The sequence below is a fragment of the Gossypium arboreum genome, chromosome 11 (assembly GCF_025698485.1).
Source record: "Gossypium arboreum isolate Shixiya-1 chromosome 11, ASM2569848v2, whole genome shotgun sequence".
In the NCBI taxonomy this organism is placed as follows: domain Eukaryota; kingdom Viridiplantae; phylum Streptophyta; class Magnoliopsida; order Malvales; family Malvaceae; genus Gossypium; species Gossypium arboreum.
In genome coordinates this window covers 135,668,435-135,685,405 of record NC_069080.1, presented here as the reverse complement: position 1 = coordinate 135,685,405, position 16,971 = coordinate 135,668,435, and the positions used below count along the sequence as shown (strand labels likewise).

Here is a 16,971-nt window from a genome sequence, read left to right as displayed (position 1 = left end):
TTAAAAGTCAATGTTTACGTTACACTATTTTAAAAAATAAAAAAATTAAGAGTTAAAATAATTTTTTTAAAAGATTTGAACCAATATAACAAATTGTATAAAATAATTTAAAGTCAAATACTTAAAGAGCACAAACGTGAACTATTTTTTTCTAAAATGAATCACAAGAATAATACACTGCAAAATATTGAAGGAATGGATATATGACCCTTACATAACATATGAAAAATAAAATAAAGGCATTATTAATATATATATATACAAATTTTGTTTGCTGTTAAAAACTTTAATATAAAATTTAATAAATCATGATTTGTCATGTTAGATAATCAAAAATAAAAATTAGATGTAGAAGTATACCTAAATCCATTAATATGTTGGAATATTTAATTCTTGAGTTATTTATCTTTCAAAATAACACACAAGTAATTTAGAGAATGTGACTATTTCTTTAGAAATGTCGGAAAAGTTATGTATGTATAATTTGAAGACCATAACCCTAATATATAACTTTTGCACATCAACTTGAATTTCTAATCAGTACATTATCAATTAAAATTAGTTATTAGAATATCTACACATATTTTAATAAATAAAGCTCAATAAGATTTAATCATATTAAATCACTTTTAATTTGGACGAACCTTTTAGGATAATAAATGATGTCCATGTTATCCAACAATGATTATTGAACAAATTCATCCTAATTATTGAATACTTTCTTGGACTAATGTATTATATAATATGATTAGTTTTTTTATCCAATGCGATGTACAATTTGATTGTATGTATTAATTTTAAAGTTTTTTTATGATTTTATAAATAACATTAAAAATAAAAGATTATATTTTTAATGAAATTATTAAAATTAATTAGTAATAATTTCAACAAAATTTAATATAGAAACTTGGTTATACCATAAAATATAGGATTCTTTTCTTTTATTAATTTGATAAAGAAAAGAAAAGTACATAAATAGATAATATTGTATAATTATATTTTATTACATAAATAATAAAAATCATATTTTTGGAGAATTTTTTTTAGCTTTATTAACTCATTTGTTTCTAGATTGACAAATTCATCATATTAAGCAATGTTCAAAGTATAAATGCTCGTTATATCTCAAGGGAACAAAATCAAATTACAGATTGCTTAGCTAAGTAAGCCTTGATCGAGAAAGACAATTTGTAAGTCTTTGACGTCCCTCCTATTATGGCTCACACCTTTATTGATATGAACAAGTCTACATGTGTTTCTTTTGCTCAAACATCGTTTTGTAATTAATTTAGCGTTATCTTTTCCTAAAAAAAAAAAGCATAAATGCACATAGAAATTGAGCTCAATAATTAGTTGTTAATTTTTTATTCCCACTGTGAGTTAATAAATACCGAAATGCAAATTGCAAAGTGAATCAACAAATATATATTTTAATCAAACTAAATAAACAAATATCGAAATGAAAATTTCAAAAATTAATATTAATATAAGTAATTTATATATTTTTCTCATGGTGTGACTTATATACTGAGATGAATGAGGAAGGATTAAATTATAAAATATCAAAATTATGAATAATACTTAAATATAAAAGCTATAAAATGTAAAAGGAGTTCCGAACTTATTTTGAAAATTTTAAATTAACATTTTAATGATATTCAAAAGAGAAAAAAAGATCTATAATTAATTTTGGAATATTTTGTATGTAATCAAAATTAAATTTATTTAATCAATAAATATTTTTTTAAATGCATTATTTTATTAAAAATAATACTAAATTAATAGCAAACTGAGTTAAAATATACTGAAATGGAAAGTAAAAACTAATATTAATGTATCTAATATATATACTAAAATGAATGAGAAAAAGTAAGATACGAAAGATTGCAATTTTGAAGAGGACATAAATATAAAAGCTGTTAAATGCTAAAGGATTTGAAAGTAAATATAGTCAAAATTGCAAGTGTTTACTATTACTGTAAAAAAGTATTTAAAATTATGATATTATAAAGTAGAAAATATATATTTAAATTATGTGTAAATCCATCTTATAATAATATACAAAATGCATAAATTTGAATTATAATAAAAATATAAAAATAAGTTATTAAGTAATTAATATTATGAGATTTGAAATATATAATTAATATGAATTTTTTTTAGAAAAATTCAAAAGAAAAGGAAATCGATTTCAAAGCCAAGAATAAGCAACCAAGAATAAAAGATTACCTCAAGTTGAAGCACAAAATTAAGTTGAATTCGTATTAATTTTATAACATATACTACATCATGGTACACCATAATATTTTATGTAAATTTTTAAATTTTTATTTAATGATTAGTGGAGTGGTAAATAATTTATGTTTAAATTTATTAAATGTGTTGGATTATTAAATTTGTTGTTTTTAATTACTTTATTTAAGAATCGTTTAAAAGTATGATCATAATAGTACTGATTATGGATAAACAAGTTTTTTTTAATTGAGCTGGTATTTAATTAACCCGTTATATTATCTCTATAAAAAATTATAATAAAAATAGATATATGAAAAAAAATTATAATAAAATTTCAATCAAAATTTTTAATTTATAAATTAAAACAAATTTATAATTTATGGAGTGGATTAAATCTTAGCTCGACTGGTATGATTATTGTTGCCAATGCTCGATAATTCTAGGCATTGTGTCAAAAAGAATAGATATGGTCAAAATCTATAATGATATTGTTAAAAAAATTTATAATTTATGTTGTAGATTTTTTAACCATAAGGCAAAATTTATTGTTTTGATTCTCAACTCAATTTTTAGAATAAAAAATCAAATTAAACTATTAAAATTTTAATGTTATTGATCTAATTAACTCTTATGGTAATTTATTTGTATTTCATTGTCAATTTAAATTTTTTAAAATTTTTTTTATGAAAATGCGAATAATACCAATAAAATCAAGAGCGTGCATGTAAAATTGAAAATCTAGTAAACAAATAAAAGGCCACTTCAATTTAACGGTGAGGCCTAATTGAAAATTGCCCAATAAACCCAAAAACGACCTTGGGCAGGAATATAAGCAAGCCCAATAGAAAATCGTTTACCCTGAAAACCATCCCTGTTATTTGCTAAAGAAATCCTAGCTACTCGCCTCTTCTCTGTTACACACAGCATCGGCAACCATGGTTCGTCAATCTTCCTCACTTCGAAGTTCTCTTCCCATATTTTTCTTCGAGAAACATTCAAGTTTAATTCTAATTTACTTTCTTTTTCATTATTTTTGTTGGTATTCTTTTTCTTAGGTGAAGTATTCAAGAGAACCGGACAACCCTGCTAAATGTAAGTTTTTAATTTTGCTTTTTATTATCATTATCACTTAAGATCAAGTCTTATCTTCTGCTTGATATCTGGGAAAAATGTAGGAAACTCAAATGCATACTCAGTTGGATTTTCTGGGCTCTTTTTTAACTGTGTATTACTGTTTGCTTAAATGCATACTCAGTTGGATTTTCTGGGAAATTTGTAGGAAACTCAAATGCATACTCAAATTATTAACTTTTTAAAACAAAATAAATAAATGAAAATTATCTTAAAATAAGGTTAAGGCTATAAACTTTTTAAAATTTATACTCTATTCGTATAATATTTTAAAATTTTTATAATGTACATTATTAGAATTATATTTATATATGTAAAAATATTATTTAAAAATTAAAAATAATTTTAAAAATCTTTTAATAGAGTAGTTTAAATTTATTTTTCACATTATTAATTAATTTTTTAAATCACAAAATAAATTTACCGGGAGTTGAGCCATGTACTATTTTTTTTTAAGGGAGTTATTTAAGTATGTTACAGAATTTGGAGAAAAAAAAGTCATTTTTGATCAGTAGAAAAAAGTATCCAAAATTAATCGCCGCTGGGATGTCCAACTTTTTCTCCAAGGCGGAGGTGACAAGCAGCGGCCGCCCTGTCCTCCTCCACAACGAAGTCGAATGCCACCTTCTCTCCGCCGTCGACCTTGAACCTGAAGACCACCGTCACTTCTCCCTCTTAAAATCGGGTCTCCTCATCCTCACCACCCATCGCCTCATCTGGCTACCTTCTTCTTCCGCCTCCACCCCTACTTCCGCCTCAGCCATCCCTCTTGCTGCCATTTCCCACATCTTCTCTTCCAAAAAATCTCTCAAGTCCGTCTTCCACTCCCCTAGGATCCGCTTCCAAGTCCTCGTCTCGTCCGATGGTCGGGTCTTCGATCCAAGTTCCGGGTCTGGTTCCAGTTCAGGTTCGGGCTCGAGATCAGTCGTAGTAACGGCAGTGATTAGAGGGAAGGGGGATTGTGATGGGTTTTTGGTGAAGTTTTGGGACAGTTGGCGGGCGAGAGCTTGGGAGACTACTAAGACTTCAAGTTCCGGCTCAGGTTCTGCTTCGGGTTCAGGGGCAGCCACAGGAATCGGTGGAGGGTTGTACTCGAGTGATGGGTCGGTGAGGATGGTTGGGGTGGCGGGTATTTTAAGGAAGGAGCAAGAAATGTGGGAGAGTACTGATAAAAGTTTGCAGGATGCTTTTCAGGACTTAAATGCTCTCATGGTAATGCAAATAATTTGTTCAATTCTGATGATTTGAATTTAGTTTTTATGTAAATTTTGTATCAACAAATTGCATTGAAGAATATAGCATCTACTTGATTCAGTTCCTGCTATGATTGACATTGGTGAATGCAAGTGGACCATATCATGATTTAGGATATAAAAAAATTAAACTTTTGTTTCAATGCCATGTATAAAATGATTTGATTAAGCTTAGTTTAGTTCTGTTGTTTTATCGCAAAGATAGGTTCTGAGCTGTAGTTAATGAATATGATGTTAGTAGTCTCTCTCTTTTGCTTGTTTTCTTACATTCCAATCATTAAAGTTTTAGAATCCTTTCGGGTTTTCAGAGTAAAGCTAAAGAGATGGTGATGCTAGCAGAAAAAATGAGACAAAAGCTTTTGTCCGGAACGAGTTCTCAAACAAGTGGAACAAATGATGAGGATATGGGTTCAAAGGAAGAGATGCAAGATTGGTTGTTGAGTGTTGGCATAATATCCCCAGTCACTAAAGAGTCTGCAGGTGCCCTGTACCATCAACAATTGTCCCGTCAGGTTCTCATCTCTGCTCTTTTCCCCCTTGTTAGTTTTAATTTATTCGTTCAATAATTTTTCTCAATAGAGTTTAGTTTATCATTCTGTTAATACAATCAATGTTTATAGAATTCAGGAATTCTTTTATGGTTTATTTGGCTCTAAAGAAATCCTTAGAGTATGATGGTTTTGCAGTTTGGGATTAGTTTATTACAGTTTTGTGATTCAAGACTTTGATGACAAAATACTCCCAGAAGATATTTTTCTTTTTATTTTGCTTTATGCTTGCATATCCCAATGATTCTTCATTGAAAATATAATATTAGTCATCCAAAATTTTATTATTGAGTCGGTAAATGACTTGCTATGTATAGTAGATTGGCTTTTGGATTTTGGCTTTTACTTGATTTTCTTTTGAGAGCTAGTTTTGATTTTATTTCTTGGCACCTCAGCTAGCAGATTTTGTGAGAATTCCACTGGAGAGAGCAGGTGGAATGATTAACCTTATAGATGCCTATTGTCTCTTCAATCGTGCTCGTGGCACAGGTTTGGTTTAACGCTAACTTCATCTCTTGTGGTCATTGTATTTAGGTTGGTTTAGTTACATTGTGAACTTGGAATTTCTTAATCTAATTTTTGTTGTTGAAAATATTATAACCTACAAAATAAGTGTTTTGGCCAACATAGTTCTTCCTTCTTTTTCAAAGGAAAAAGGAAACTTTCAAAATATTGTAGTAGTAGATCTTTATGTATTTAATATCTAAAGCTACAACATTTAAAGGAGGCTTGAAAGTAGTTAGAGTTGTTTGAAGTTCTCTTTATATTTCACGGATGCTAAATTTTTTTTATATCTTTTCCAAATAAATCAGTCCAAAACTTCGGATTTCCAGTGGCCAACAATGTTTAATTCTTTCGAAGTTGCGGTAAAGAGAAAGATGTATTATCTCCATTAACATATTCTTCTTCTTCATCATCAGTCCCAGATTGTGGCATATCTCCATCAATATATTTTTAATAACCGTGGGCATTTTCAACTTTGCTTAATTAAGCCTTCCTTTTGTTGTTCTAAATTCATGTTGCACGCATAACTCAATTGTGAAGATTTCTTTGACCTCACAGTCTTATCTTGTGGTTGATGCTAAACATTCCTTTCTAGAACTGACTAAAGCCTGTTCTTTTGAGTCCTGTAACATTGATTTTTTTTTAATTATGTTTTTTTATGCTTTTTGTAAGCAAAGAGGACATTCAAATTAATGAAGCTATTATTCTGGTGTAAAATAATTTAAATGTTTCTGTCCCTGAATGTATTTCATCCCACTCAGTACCAGTTCTTTTCTTTTTTCTAATTCGCTTAAATTTCCGAAGTATGCCATTGTTTCATGTACTTTCAGTATTTTGAAAGCTCTATGAAAATAACTGGCTTCTTTGTATCTCTTTTTGTTCTCAGAATTGATCTCTCCAGATGATATGTTGCAAGCGTGTTCTTTGTGGGAGAAATTTGATGTGTATGTATGATACTATTGTCGTTTTCTTAAGTTTACATAATGATATTAAGAAGTCATACTTGGCGTTCGAACTCTTTGATCATGTTATGCGTTGTTTAACAGTCCAGTGATGCTTAGAAAGTTTGATAGCGGAGTTATGGTGATCCAAAACAAGTCCCATAGTGATGAGGAGGTAATCCCTTTCAATTTCTGTCTTGATAAAATTCTTTTTCAGTTTTATATTAAAGAATTTTCCTTTCCTTTTTTCTATTAGCCCTCTTTTCCCTAATTGAAACGAATTCAATGCTTTTGAAAGCTGTTTGCTAAAGAAAGAACTTACCTGTCTTTTTCGTAATAGTTTCCTTGAATCTTTCTGAAGGGGAGAATCTTGTATGGAACTTGAACAATGCTAAATCACTTTATTGTAAAAATATGATAGCCTGGAAGGTGATAGATTACTGCTGCGTTTGTCTCCAACGAGACACGCCAATTATTAGAAGTTTAAACTTTCAACTTGAAGGTCTAAGGTTGAAATCTGTAGGAGTCACAGTTGATGGGATGGTAGAGGTCTATCATATTGATGTTGGGCCATTCTGTCATTTGCAAATAGATTTTAAGTTAAACACATATGCATGATTGATATACTTTGCTGGAAAAAGGTAGAAGCATATTTTGTTCACTACTTTAACTTTAACCTGAAACATAACTTGTTTGTTTATCCGTAGGTTTTTGCTAGAATCAAAAGCCTTGTGACTAAGCCTGAAGCGCTTCGAACTGGTATAAGCCCAACTGATGCTGCAATGACATTAGGGATTGCTCCGGCTATGGCCAAGGAGCATCTTCTAACTGCAGAGAGCAAAGGTACAACTCTGCTTTGCTTTCTCTTTAAATATGTCTAAGTAGCAAATATTTATAATTTACTTGTGTATTGGCAGGTTTGCTATGCAGAGATATAAGCCCCGATGGCTTTCGGTTTTATATTAACCTGTTTCCTGAAATCGACCCATGTAATATGTATTTGTAAGTCTTATGCTTCTAATTAATTTAAAGACCTCCCTTTATTGTATGTAATTCCCATATTTATATCAGAATCGGTTGGTTTTTACTTTTTATCATAAACAGGGTAAAAGAGCAAATTAATCCCTGTACAGGTTAAAGAGCAAACTGGTCCTAGTACATCAACATCAGATATATGTAGTTATTTTATTTAACAGTAAAAATGGATTAAATTTTTATTAAAAATGACTAATTTTCTTTTTAATTTAATGTATTGAGACTAGTTTGCCTATTTTTGGACTAGAGGGTAAAATATAATATGACTCCTAATACAGGGCCTCTATGGTACTTTTACCTTATAAACATTGAAAATTAAATTCACCCATCTTATGTACATGGCTTTTAAATTTTGTAGTGTGAAGGATTATGGGATCTGCAGTACTTGGATCAAGGCAGTTTCTACTACCGGTAAGAATGCCTTTCTAAATCAATTCATATCGATATTTACAGATTGAAGTATTTAGGTAGTCCTTATACTATAGTCAGAATGGCTTAGACTTCTCTTTATCCTCTGTTTTCTCTTCCTCCGGTGCCGGAGGCTTAGGTATCGGCGAGAGAAGCTCAACTTTCCGGTGACTCTTCCTTTGAACTCTTTCAAGAACTTTCAAAGGATCCGCTTTCTCCCCTTTCACCACCTATTTGTGAGTCTTGCAATCCGTCATTACATCTTCAACCCCTACAAAATCCCATTAAAAGAAATCATCTCATTCATTCATTCCAATCCATTCCTTCAAAAAAAAAAAAGTTGGGTGCTTTTTAGAAACCTGGAAATCCACTGAGACATCTACGGACTTTACGAGCACAGCCTTCGCAATGCATGTAAACCTTCAAAACAATCTATTGAGTAAACAACAGGAGATTCTTCTTTAGTTTCTTCAGCTTTCTTTTCTTCTTTCTTCTCCTCTTTGCTGCCTTTTCCTCCCCTTTCTTTTCATCTTCAACCTTTTTCTCTTCCATTTCCTTCGTCTCTACTGTTTTCTTCTCTTCCTGCAAATCAAACAGAAAAAGAAGACCGATGAACAAATTATAAACAAATTAGGAAAAATAATAGTTTTTTTAAGTAATTAAATGATAAAATCACCTCCCCCATTGGATTAGTGAAACTGGGTTTCAAAGAATGGAGATTTTTTTTTCTTCTGGATGCTTCGGTTTTTTGTTAGGACAGCATTAAGATCTGAAGCTAATGAAGAAGAGGAAGCGGGGATTTTATCACCATCATCATCATTCATTAGTCATGATAACATGACGTGGCATTTTGTAAGGGGGCACGTGCTTGGGAGAAGGGGGATGAGATTCAGACAAATAGTGGCTGACTGGTTCGTACAGGCTTGCTGATATTGGCACTTTGGGAAAATCATTATTTACGATTTTCATGATAAATTTATTAAAATAAGGTTGTGCAGATTTAAGTTTGTTTATTATTATTATTATTATTATTATTATTATTATAATAATACTTACTGTTTTCTTTTGTTTTTCTCGTATTTTAATTTTTATACGTTACTTTCACTAAAATAAAAACTCAATTTTATATTAATTATAACAATTTTAATTATCACTAATTAATTAAAGTCAGATAGCAATATGGTTATTCTTTGAGTTTCTTGATCATTAATCATAAAATATTAAAATAAAAAAATATATTTATTATTAAGATAATAATTCAAAACACAGATTAAACCAACTTTTTTGGTAGAAAACAAAACTCAAATACTATTCCAAAGACAAGTTTATTGAACCTAGCTGTTAGCATGCAACTTACCTTATAGGAATAGGATTATCTTATTGGTACTTGTTGTTTAACGCTACAATTAATTAGATTTTAAAGCCCATAAACGCAAGCCAACCCTATCCCTAACCTTGGATTAAGATTCACCAAACTGTAATTATCTAATTTTCTCACAATAGCCGTTAGATTGAGCTGTCGTTGCATTACGTGGCACCCATGCAATATGCCAGATCTCTTATATTGGTCCAACACCAATAAACACACGCTACACTAACAAGAGGTTATTAATTCAACTTTGAATTGAAAAAAAGGGTCAAATCTTGTTGTAAATGCCCTTAAATTGTTAACTTCTATCACAAAATTATTGGTAAATTTATATTTTCATCATTTCAGTTGAAAAAATTATAAAATAATTTTTAAATATTTTACTTAATTTACTGAACTATTTGAAATTTTAATTTAAGTTATTGGGATGTTAAGGTTTTTTTAAAGCAACAATTTAACAATTTGAGAAGAATGTTGTTTGGATTTAATCTGTAGATTCGTAATATTAAAACTTGTTTCATGAAAAAAAAAATAACTATATGAGAGTTTTTAATTGACGTGGACAATATGAACAAATAAGCCATATCAAATCGAGTGACTTAAATGAAAATATTCAAATTATTCAGTGACTATTTTATAACATATTAAAATAAATGACAAAAACATAATTATAGCTTAGTTTACTTTTTAACTAACAAACCTTTGGAGTAAGGATACTTAAGTTATGTTAGGTTTTTATTCTAATTTAATTTAATTTAAGTTTTAAAATGGATGCCTTTTATTTTGATTTATTTTTAAGTTTAGATATATTTTAATTATTTGCAATGATTTAATTTTTATTATAGTTATTTAAATAAAAGGTATCAAGTATAGGACAAAATTAATAAAATTTATGTCAACTCAGTTGGTAAAAAGTACAACAAAATAAATAAAATAAGCATAAGTAAAAAATATTTTATTTTTAAAACTTGAATTTTTAATTTTTCTAAAACAATTCTCCTTTTCATTTTTAATTCATGAATATACCTAATCATCATAAAGGAGTCCTTCAATAGACAATAAGCTTAATAACTTTATAGAAAAACTTATACAAAATATTTTATATTTTTAAATAATATTATGATAAATATACAAATTGCTTATAAAATTAGTATATTATCTATAACTAAATTTTGGCATGTAATAAGTTACAGTTAGAAAATCTTAATTAAAACCAATTTTCTTTTCTTTTTTTTTTTTTCTTTTTTTTGAAAAAAAGGGCTTAATTAAGTTAGTATAATTAATGGTATAATTAATGAGGGAAAAAATAAAAATGTTTGGTGAAAAAGAGATACCGTAAATTGTGGCCCTTACTTCATGATTACTAGACACATTTTACGTAGTATGTTTCTGTTTTCGGCTTTCCTAAGTTTCTAACCACCGTCATACAATTTTTTTTTTGTCAATTACAACAATCACTTAACTTTAATCACGAGGGGTGAAGCTAGAACTATTTTTTAAGAGGGGCCAAATAAAATTTTAATTTTTTATAGTTTATATTTTTATAATTTGTAAAGGATTGAATTAAATTTCTATAATTTTTTGGGGTCAAAATACAAATTTACCTTTATTAATTTAAAATTTTTAAAAACTTTTACTAGCCTAAATAGTAAATTTACATTTTAGGGGGGCTGGGGCCCATGCCAGCCCCCTAGCTTCGCCCTTGTTGATCACAATGACAAAATAGTCACTTAACTTTCAAAAAACAACAAATTAGTCCTACTAACCATTTTCTATTATAGACATAACGGGTAAAGTGACCTGGCATTTAACTGACCACCACATTGGAGTCCTTCCTGTCTTTTAACCATGGCTTCTTCATTGTCATTACCCCAAAATACCATTTTTAGCGTCCTCACCTAGACTTTAACTTTTGTCGCCGACCATCTCCGTCGCTCTTCTTCTGATCCATTTCTCATCCTTGCTACAATACCCAATCTAATTTTGATATTGGGATCTTGCTAATCACTGACCCAACCCAGAATTTCACTTGTCGACATTTGGCTATCCTTTTGGAGGATCTGCTTCCTTTTTTCCCGAAAATCATGTGTTCAATCGATTGTTTGGTTTGCTTGGATGTTCCCCTTGTTTTGCTTCTGATTTTATTTTATGCAACTTCATATGTTGGCTATGAAGTTAGTGTTGTTTAGCTTAATCAACGACCCTTTTGTTTATATCATCATATTCCGTGAAAATCTCGACAAATCCGAGTCGTTTTAGTTCTTGAATTACTTGAATGTTCCTTTGGAGGATTTTCTCCTCACAAGTTTGGTTGTGGGTACTGATAGTTTGACTCCAAATTGTCTTCAATCCTATTTCAATCTGTTTAGAGTTAATGGCTTTGGGCAGTAGCAAAAGACAGTCGAATCCGAACTGTGGTGGCTCTTCTATTAGGGGGTTGAAAAAGGAAAAAAAAATGATAAAGAGGTGGTTTAGAGGTCAACGATGGTGATGCCAAAGATGATTGTGGCGAAGGCGGTGACGACAAGATTGTTGGGATGGAGAAAATTGCTAATATTCCTTCATTTTCGATAATCGATGACTTTATCAAGATATTACAATTTATAATTCAAATCTTTCCAATGCATCTTATAGATTACATCTATCAAGATTATCTAATTAAGCTTATTCCATTCTTGGGGTAAGTTGAAGATCAAAACAATCTTTAATAGTAAATGTTTCAAATTCAATATTCAAGGTATTTTAGATCGGGTAAGTTTTAAAATTTAAGTTAAAAATAATTAAAAGTTGAATATTATTTGGAAAAGATATCTCAATAACATTAAATTATAGTACTAAGAGCAATCTATACATCTGAAACTTGTAAAATATTAAACTCAAACAACTAGTAAATTACAATTAAAAATTAATGTAAAGTAATGAAAGTCAAGAATCAATCAATCTTAAATTGACTTAATCTTAGTAAACTGGCTATACAATACAATGAAAACGATGCTATGATGAATGTGTAATATCTCATATTGAAGATGTGAACTTTTGTAAATGTTGATTAGAAACTAATGAATTATAAGTCATTGCATACAATTGATCATGGACATAATCATATGAAATATTCTAAAATACCAACTAATTAAAATATTGATTCATAGATTATTTGATAGCTATGAAATTTCACTCTCTCTATTAGTAAAACTTTAAGATTCATAATCTTCATAGCATTAGAAGCATTGTCTTCAATGATAGTCAATATTCAGATTTATGAATTAATACGCAATATCTTAACATAACTGCGAGATTTAACTTACATGCAAATGCTGATTTGCAAGTCTATAATTCTACTATCATAACATATCAATATCTTTCCATTGCATCTTATGCAATATTTAACTTCGTAAATGATGCATTCAAATATGGTTAACGCATTGATTCTTCATAACTATGATTTTTACAATATATTTTACAATGTAATGGTCCAATGAATCTGAATAATGATAATGATGGCACATAATGAATTTAAACAAATTGAATTACTAATGACTAAATTGAACAAGTGAGTTCAACATATAAATCAATTCGATTATTTAACTCAATAATGTCCCAGTCAATTACCAAGTTCAACTTATTAAATATGTTCATCTTAACAAGTCATGTTTAATATCAAATTTAAGCTTAATTTCAGAATCTCAAAATTTATCTTAAGTATTACTTACCAGTTAAACTGTGGTGCAAATTCTGTATACTTGATTGCAAATTACATCTAGACTACACTATGCATAATATGATTGAATCATTAGTCCTTACAACTGAATAGATTTGTACTCATATCTATACACATACGAATTGACTACGGATATCTAGGACGGTTTCTGATGTTGATAGTTCTTACTAACCAATTATTCTTGATGGTCTATTCATTCTATCGTTCAATGATCTCTTACTAAGTACTGGAGTTAAGACACTGATTTTTGATGATTATAATACTTCTTTCAGACTTAAATTACTTAACTCAATATCTGAATTCTTGTGCAGTTAATCATGGTCTTCGATTAATCAATTTCTTGAAAAGTTCAAATAGATTGAAATTTCTATCTACTACACAATTGGTCAATTAGCTTCTGCACTCAGTTTGTTGAATGTGACTGAGAGTGTAGCTAGATATCTGATAGAACATACGATCTACAGAAATCAACTGAATAGTCCAGACAGTCTCAGAACACTGTCATTAGACTCTTAGACTTATGTCACAACGTCAAATGTGGAATCATAGGAATCCATGTGAGCTACTGACAAAATTGGATTGAGACACCAACAGTTAGCGATTGCTAAGAAATGCAGTCATAAGATGATCAAATAAGATTAGACTAATATGTAGAAGCAATGAATCTAATACAGAAATGGAAAGAATGATAATAAGTATAATAGTAATGAAAGCATAGATGAAATATTTAATTAAAATGAATAAGTTGATGATCAATTTTGACTTAATAACAGCAACGAATAGATTACATTTGATTACATGAAATGCATTTGATTAATTTTATGAATTACAAAATTGAGAATATGAATAACTTGATTAATATAAGATCAATTAAAAAGTTGACCAATTGATTAATAAGAATTAGATGGAAATTACATATTTATAATTGATTACATTTTACATTAATTCAGATGCTTATGATTGATTAATACAATTATTAATATTTTTAATTTGTATATAGTTAATTTATATAAGAAAAAGATTATAGAAGTTAATATTTTTTAAATAAATTAAAATCTATCGACAATTTAATTCAATATAGTGGACAAAATTAATTATATCTTTAATTAATATATCATCCCAATTGATATAGGATTAATGCAATATCTGAAATATTAACTAATTATTTAAATTGGTTACATTCCAATTGTATTGATCTTACCATAATAGGCAATTACTATTAACAATAAAATTACTTATTATTCTTTACATTTTAAAGTTTAGCTTACGCAATTAATTGTATTGTATATATATTCTTAATTGTTATAGGATTTCAGTCTTAACTAATCTTAATAGTAGTATTTTGATGACTTATTTTATTTATCTGCACTTAAAATAGATCTTAAGAATGCTGTCTAATCATCTATATGTAATTTACTTTAATTCATGAAATTTTTATATATAACTTAATTGCATTTAAATATTTTTTATATTAAATTTAATTTTGTAAGAATTAATAATTTGGATTGTCGAATATCTAATTAAGATTTAAAAGAAATACTGTCATAATTATCAATATTGTTGTATTTAAAAATATATTTTGTATTAAAATTATATTTACATAAACGTTAATATTAAATACTATCTTTTAAATCATGTAAATTATATTTATAAATTTTATAATTAAAATAGGATTTACCTTACAATTTGTTAAATTGATAATTTAACAATAGAATTAATTATAACTAATGTATTAATAGTTAAATATTATAAATAGTGATAAACTATAATAATATTGTTAAACAAGGAATTAATACATAATTTTAATATATTCAATTATAATAAATATAGTATAAAAATTAAAAACTTATGATAAATTTCAAATGCAATGAAAATAAAGTCAACTGAATTAAATATAATATATAGAAATAGAAAAAGTAATTATTATAAATTATTATTTAAGTTGTATATTTTTATGCAATTATTTATGTTCAATAAAGTAAATAGTTTAAATTAATCTCATAATGTAGATAAAGATTAAAATTATATTAAAATAAAGTAAATATATGGAATTACTATAATATAAAATATTATATAATTTATCAATTTTAATTATTAAATTGAAAAGTAGAGTAAATTAAATAAATTAAATAGTATATTATTTTATTATCTTAATAAGATTAAAAGTTTATTAAATTATCATATAAGGGTAAATGATTTACTTATTAAAAAAATATAAATATTATATTTAACAATACAATGATAAATATATTAAACAATATTAAATTATGAATAGTAAATAACTTTGGATAAATTTATTTATCATATTATTATAAGTAATTATATTTTACTTAAGAATTTTATGAATTTATATAAAAATTAATTATAATCTTTTTAAAAATGACTAATATTAGAAATTAATAATATTTAAATAATAAAAATAAATTTGAATATTACTAGAATATGCATAAATCTAATTAAATATATTATTAGATATCATTCTGAAAAATTTTAAATAAATTAGTTAATCCATTTACTTTAAAATAATTACGTTTAACTTTTAAAAAAATAATCTTATTAAAAGAAATTAAAATATGTTTGATAAACTATATTAAATAAAATTTTAAAATTAATATTAAAATAAAAATTAATTAAGAGAATAACTAAATTTAAATGAGTCAAATTGAATATATAATTAATTCAAAATATTATCAACAATATTGAAATAGGATTTTTATAATTAAATTATAATATAAATTATGATCTATTAAAACAATTAAATTACAAATTATATTTAATATAAACATTAAAGTTAGAATATTATTTTTATATAAAAGTTTAACAATATACAAATAAGTGAATTTTAATGAAATATGTAGTATCAATTGAAATCATAATTTTGAATATATTATATAATAAATAATTATCAAATTAAGAAGTATTTAGAATGATATTTAAATATAAAGTTTATATTATATTAATATTATAAAATTAATAAATTTAAATTAAATAATGATTTCAATGTCATAAATTAATAAAATTAGTTTTATTGAATATTGCTACATATAATATTAATAATAATGATTATTATAATTAATATACTAAAAAATTAATTTAGATGAATTATTCTTTATAAATTGAATTATTATTAACAATTTCAAATAATATTAACTAATTAAAGTATTAATATTATTATTTATATCAATAGAAAATCATAAATATTATGTATAAGATATATCTATACATAAATAATAATAAATAAAGATTAATTTTTAATTATTAATCAATTTTATAATTATATAATTATACAATTACAATGATTAAATGATAATCATTTAAATTAGATCTCATATGTAAAATTAATTATAGATAGTAATACTATAAGCTATAATTTAATGTTTATTGATATATTAATTAAATTATTAAATTATTAGTTTAATAATTATTCAAAATTGCAATTGTAGATATTAACAAATTTCAATATAAATAACATAAGACAATATCAATCTCATATTATTGTAATTAATTAAGATAAATAATAATAATATTAATCATTGACACTATATATTAACTAATAAATAATGAAATGAAATGTTGAATATATTTACATTAATTAATATTATTTTATTTAAAATAATAAAGAATTTAAATATAAATTTTTAATTATAAAATAATATAAATACAAATAATATAACTTAATAAAAATTTTGAAAATTTAAACAAATTAATTAAATTTTATAAAAAATTATTTTTTTAAAATTTGAAGAAATAAAATTAAATATTTAATATAAAATTAAAATAAAAATAATTTTTTTTTTTATTTATTTTAAATTAAAAAATAAAAATGCAA

At 26.2% G+C, this 16,971-nt stretch overlaps 1 protein-coding gene and 1 long non-coding RNA gene across 4 annotated transcripts; one reads left to right on the top strand and one right to left on the bottom strand.

The window, feature by feature from the left end:
- Nucleotides 1–3,028: 3,028 nt before the first annotated feature.
- LOC108473986 (vacuolar protein sorting-associated protein 36-like) lies at nucleotides 3,029–9,104 on the top strand. 3 transcript variants are annotated; one of them, XM_017775826.2, is made up of 11 exons: nucleotides 3,029–3,173; nucleotides 3,291–3,327; nucleotides 3,824–4,578; nucleotides 4,928–5,131; nucleotides 5,563–5,656; nucleotides 6,558–6,615; nucleotides 6,718–6,787; nucleotides 7,320–7,455; nucleotides 7,530–7,614; nucleotides 8,006–8,058; nucleotides 8,189–9,104. In XM_017775826.2, exons 1-11 carry the CDS (start codon nucleotides 3,171–3,173, stop codon nucleotides 8,224–8,226), a joined length of 1,533 nt encoding a protein of 510 aa, XP_017631315.1. In that variant the 5' UTR covers nucleotides 3,029–3,170; the 3' UTR covers nucleotides 8,227–9,104. The 3 variants fall into 3 exon arrangements, with proteins under 3 accessions (XP_017631315.1, XP_017631312.1, XP_017631314.1); XM_017775823.2 differs by having other exon boundaries at nucleotides 3,044–3,173; nucleotides 8,816–9,104; XM_017775825.2 differs by having other exon boundaries at nucleotides 3,062–3,173; nucleotides 3,847–4,578; nucleotides 8,816–9,104.
- LOC128284092 (uncharacterized) lies at nucleotides 7,940–8,864 on the bottom strand. Its single transcript, XR_008274406.1, has 3 exons — nucleotides 8,732–8,864; nucleotides 8,415–8,637; nucleotides 7,940–8,326 (listed from the first exon to the last, which is right to left on the bottom strand). It is a non-coding gene; the product is annotated as an uncharacterized LOC128284092 (long non-coding RNA).
- Nucleotides 9,105–16,971: the final 7,867 nt, after the last annotated feature.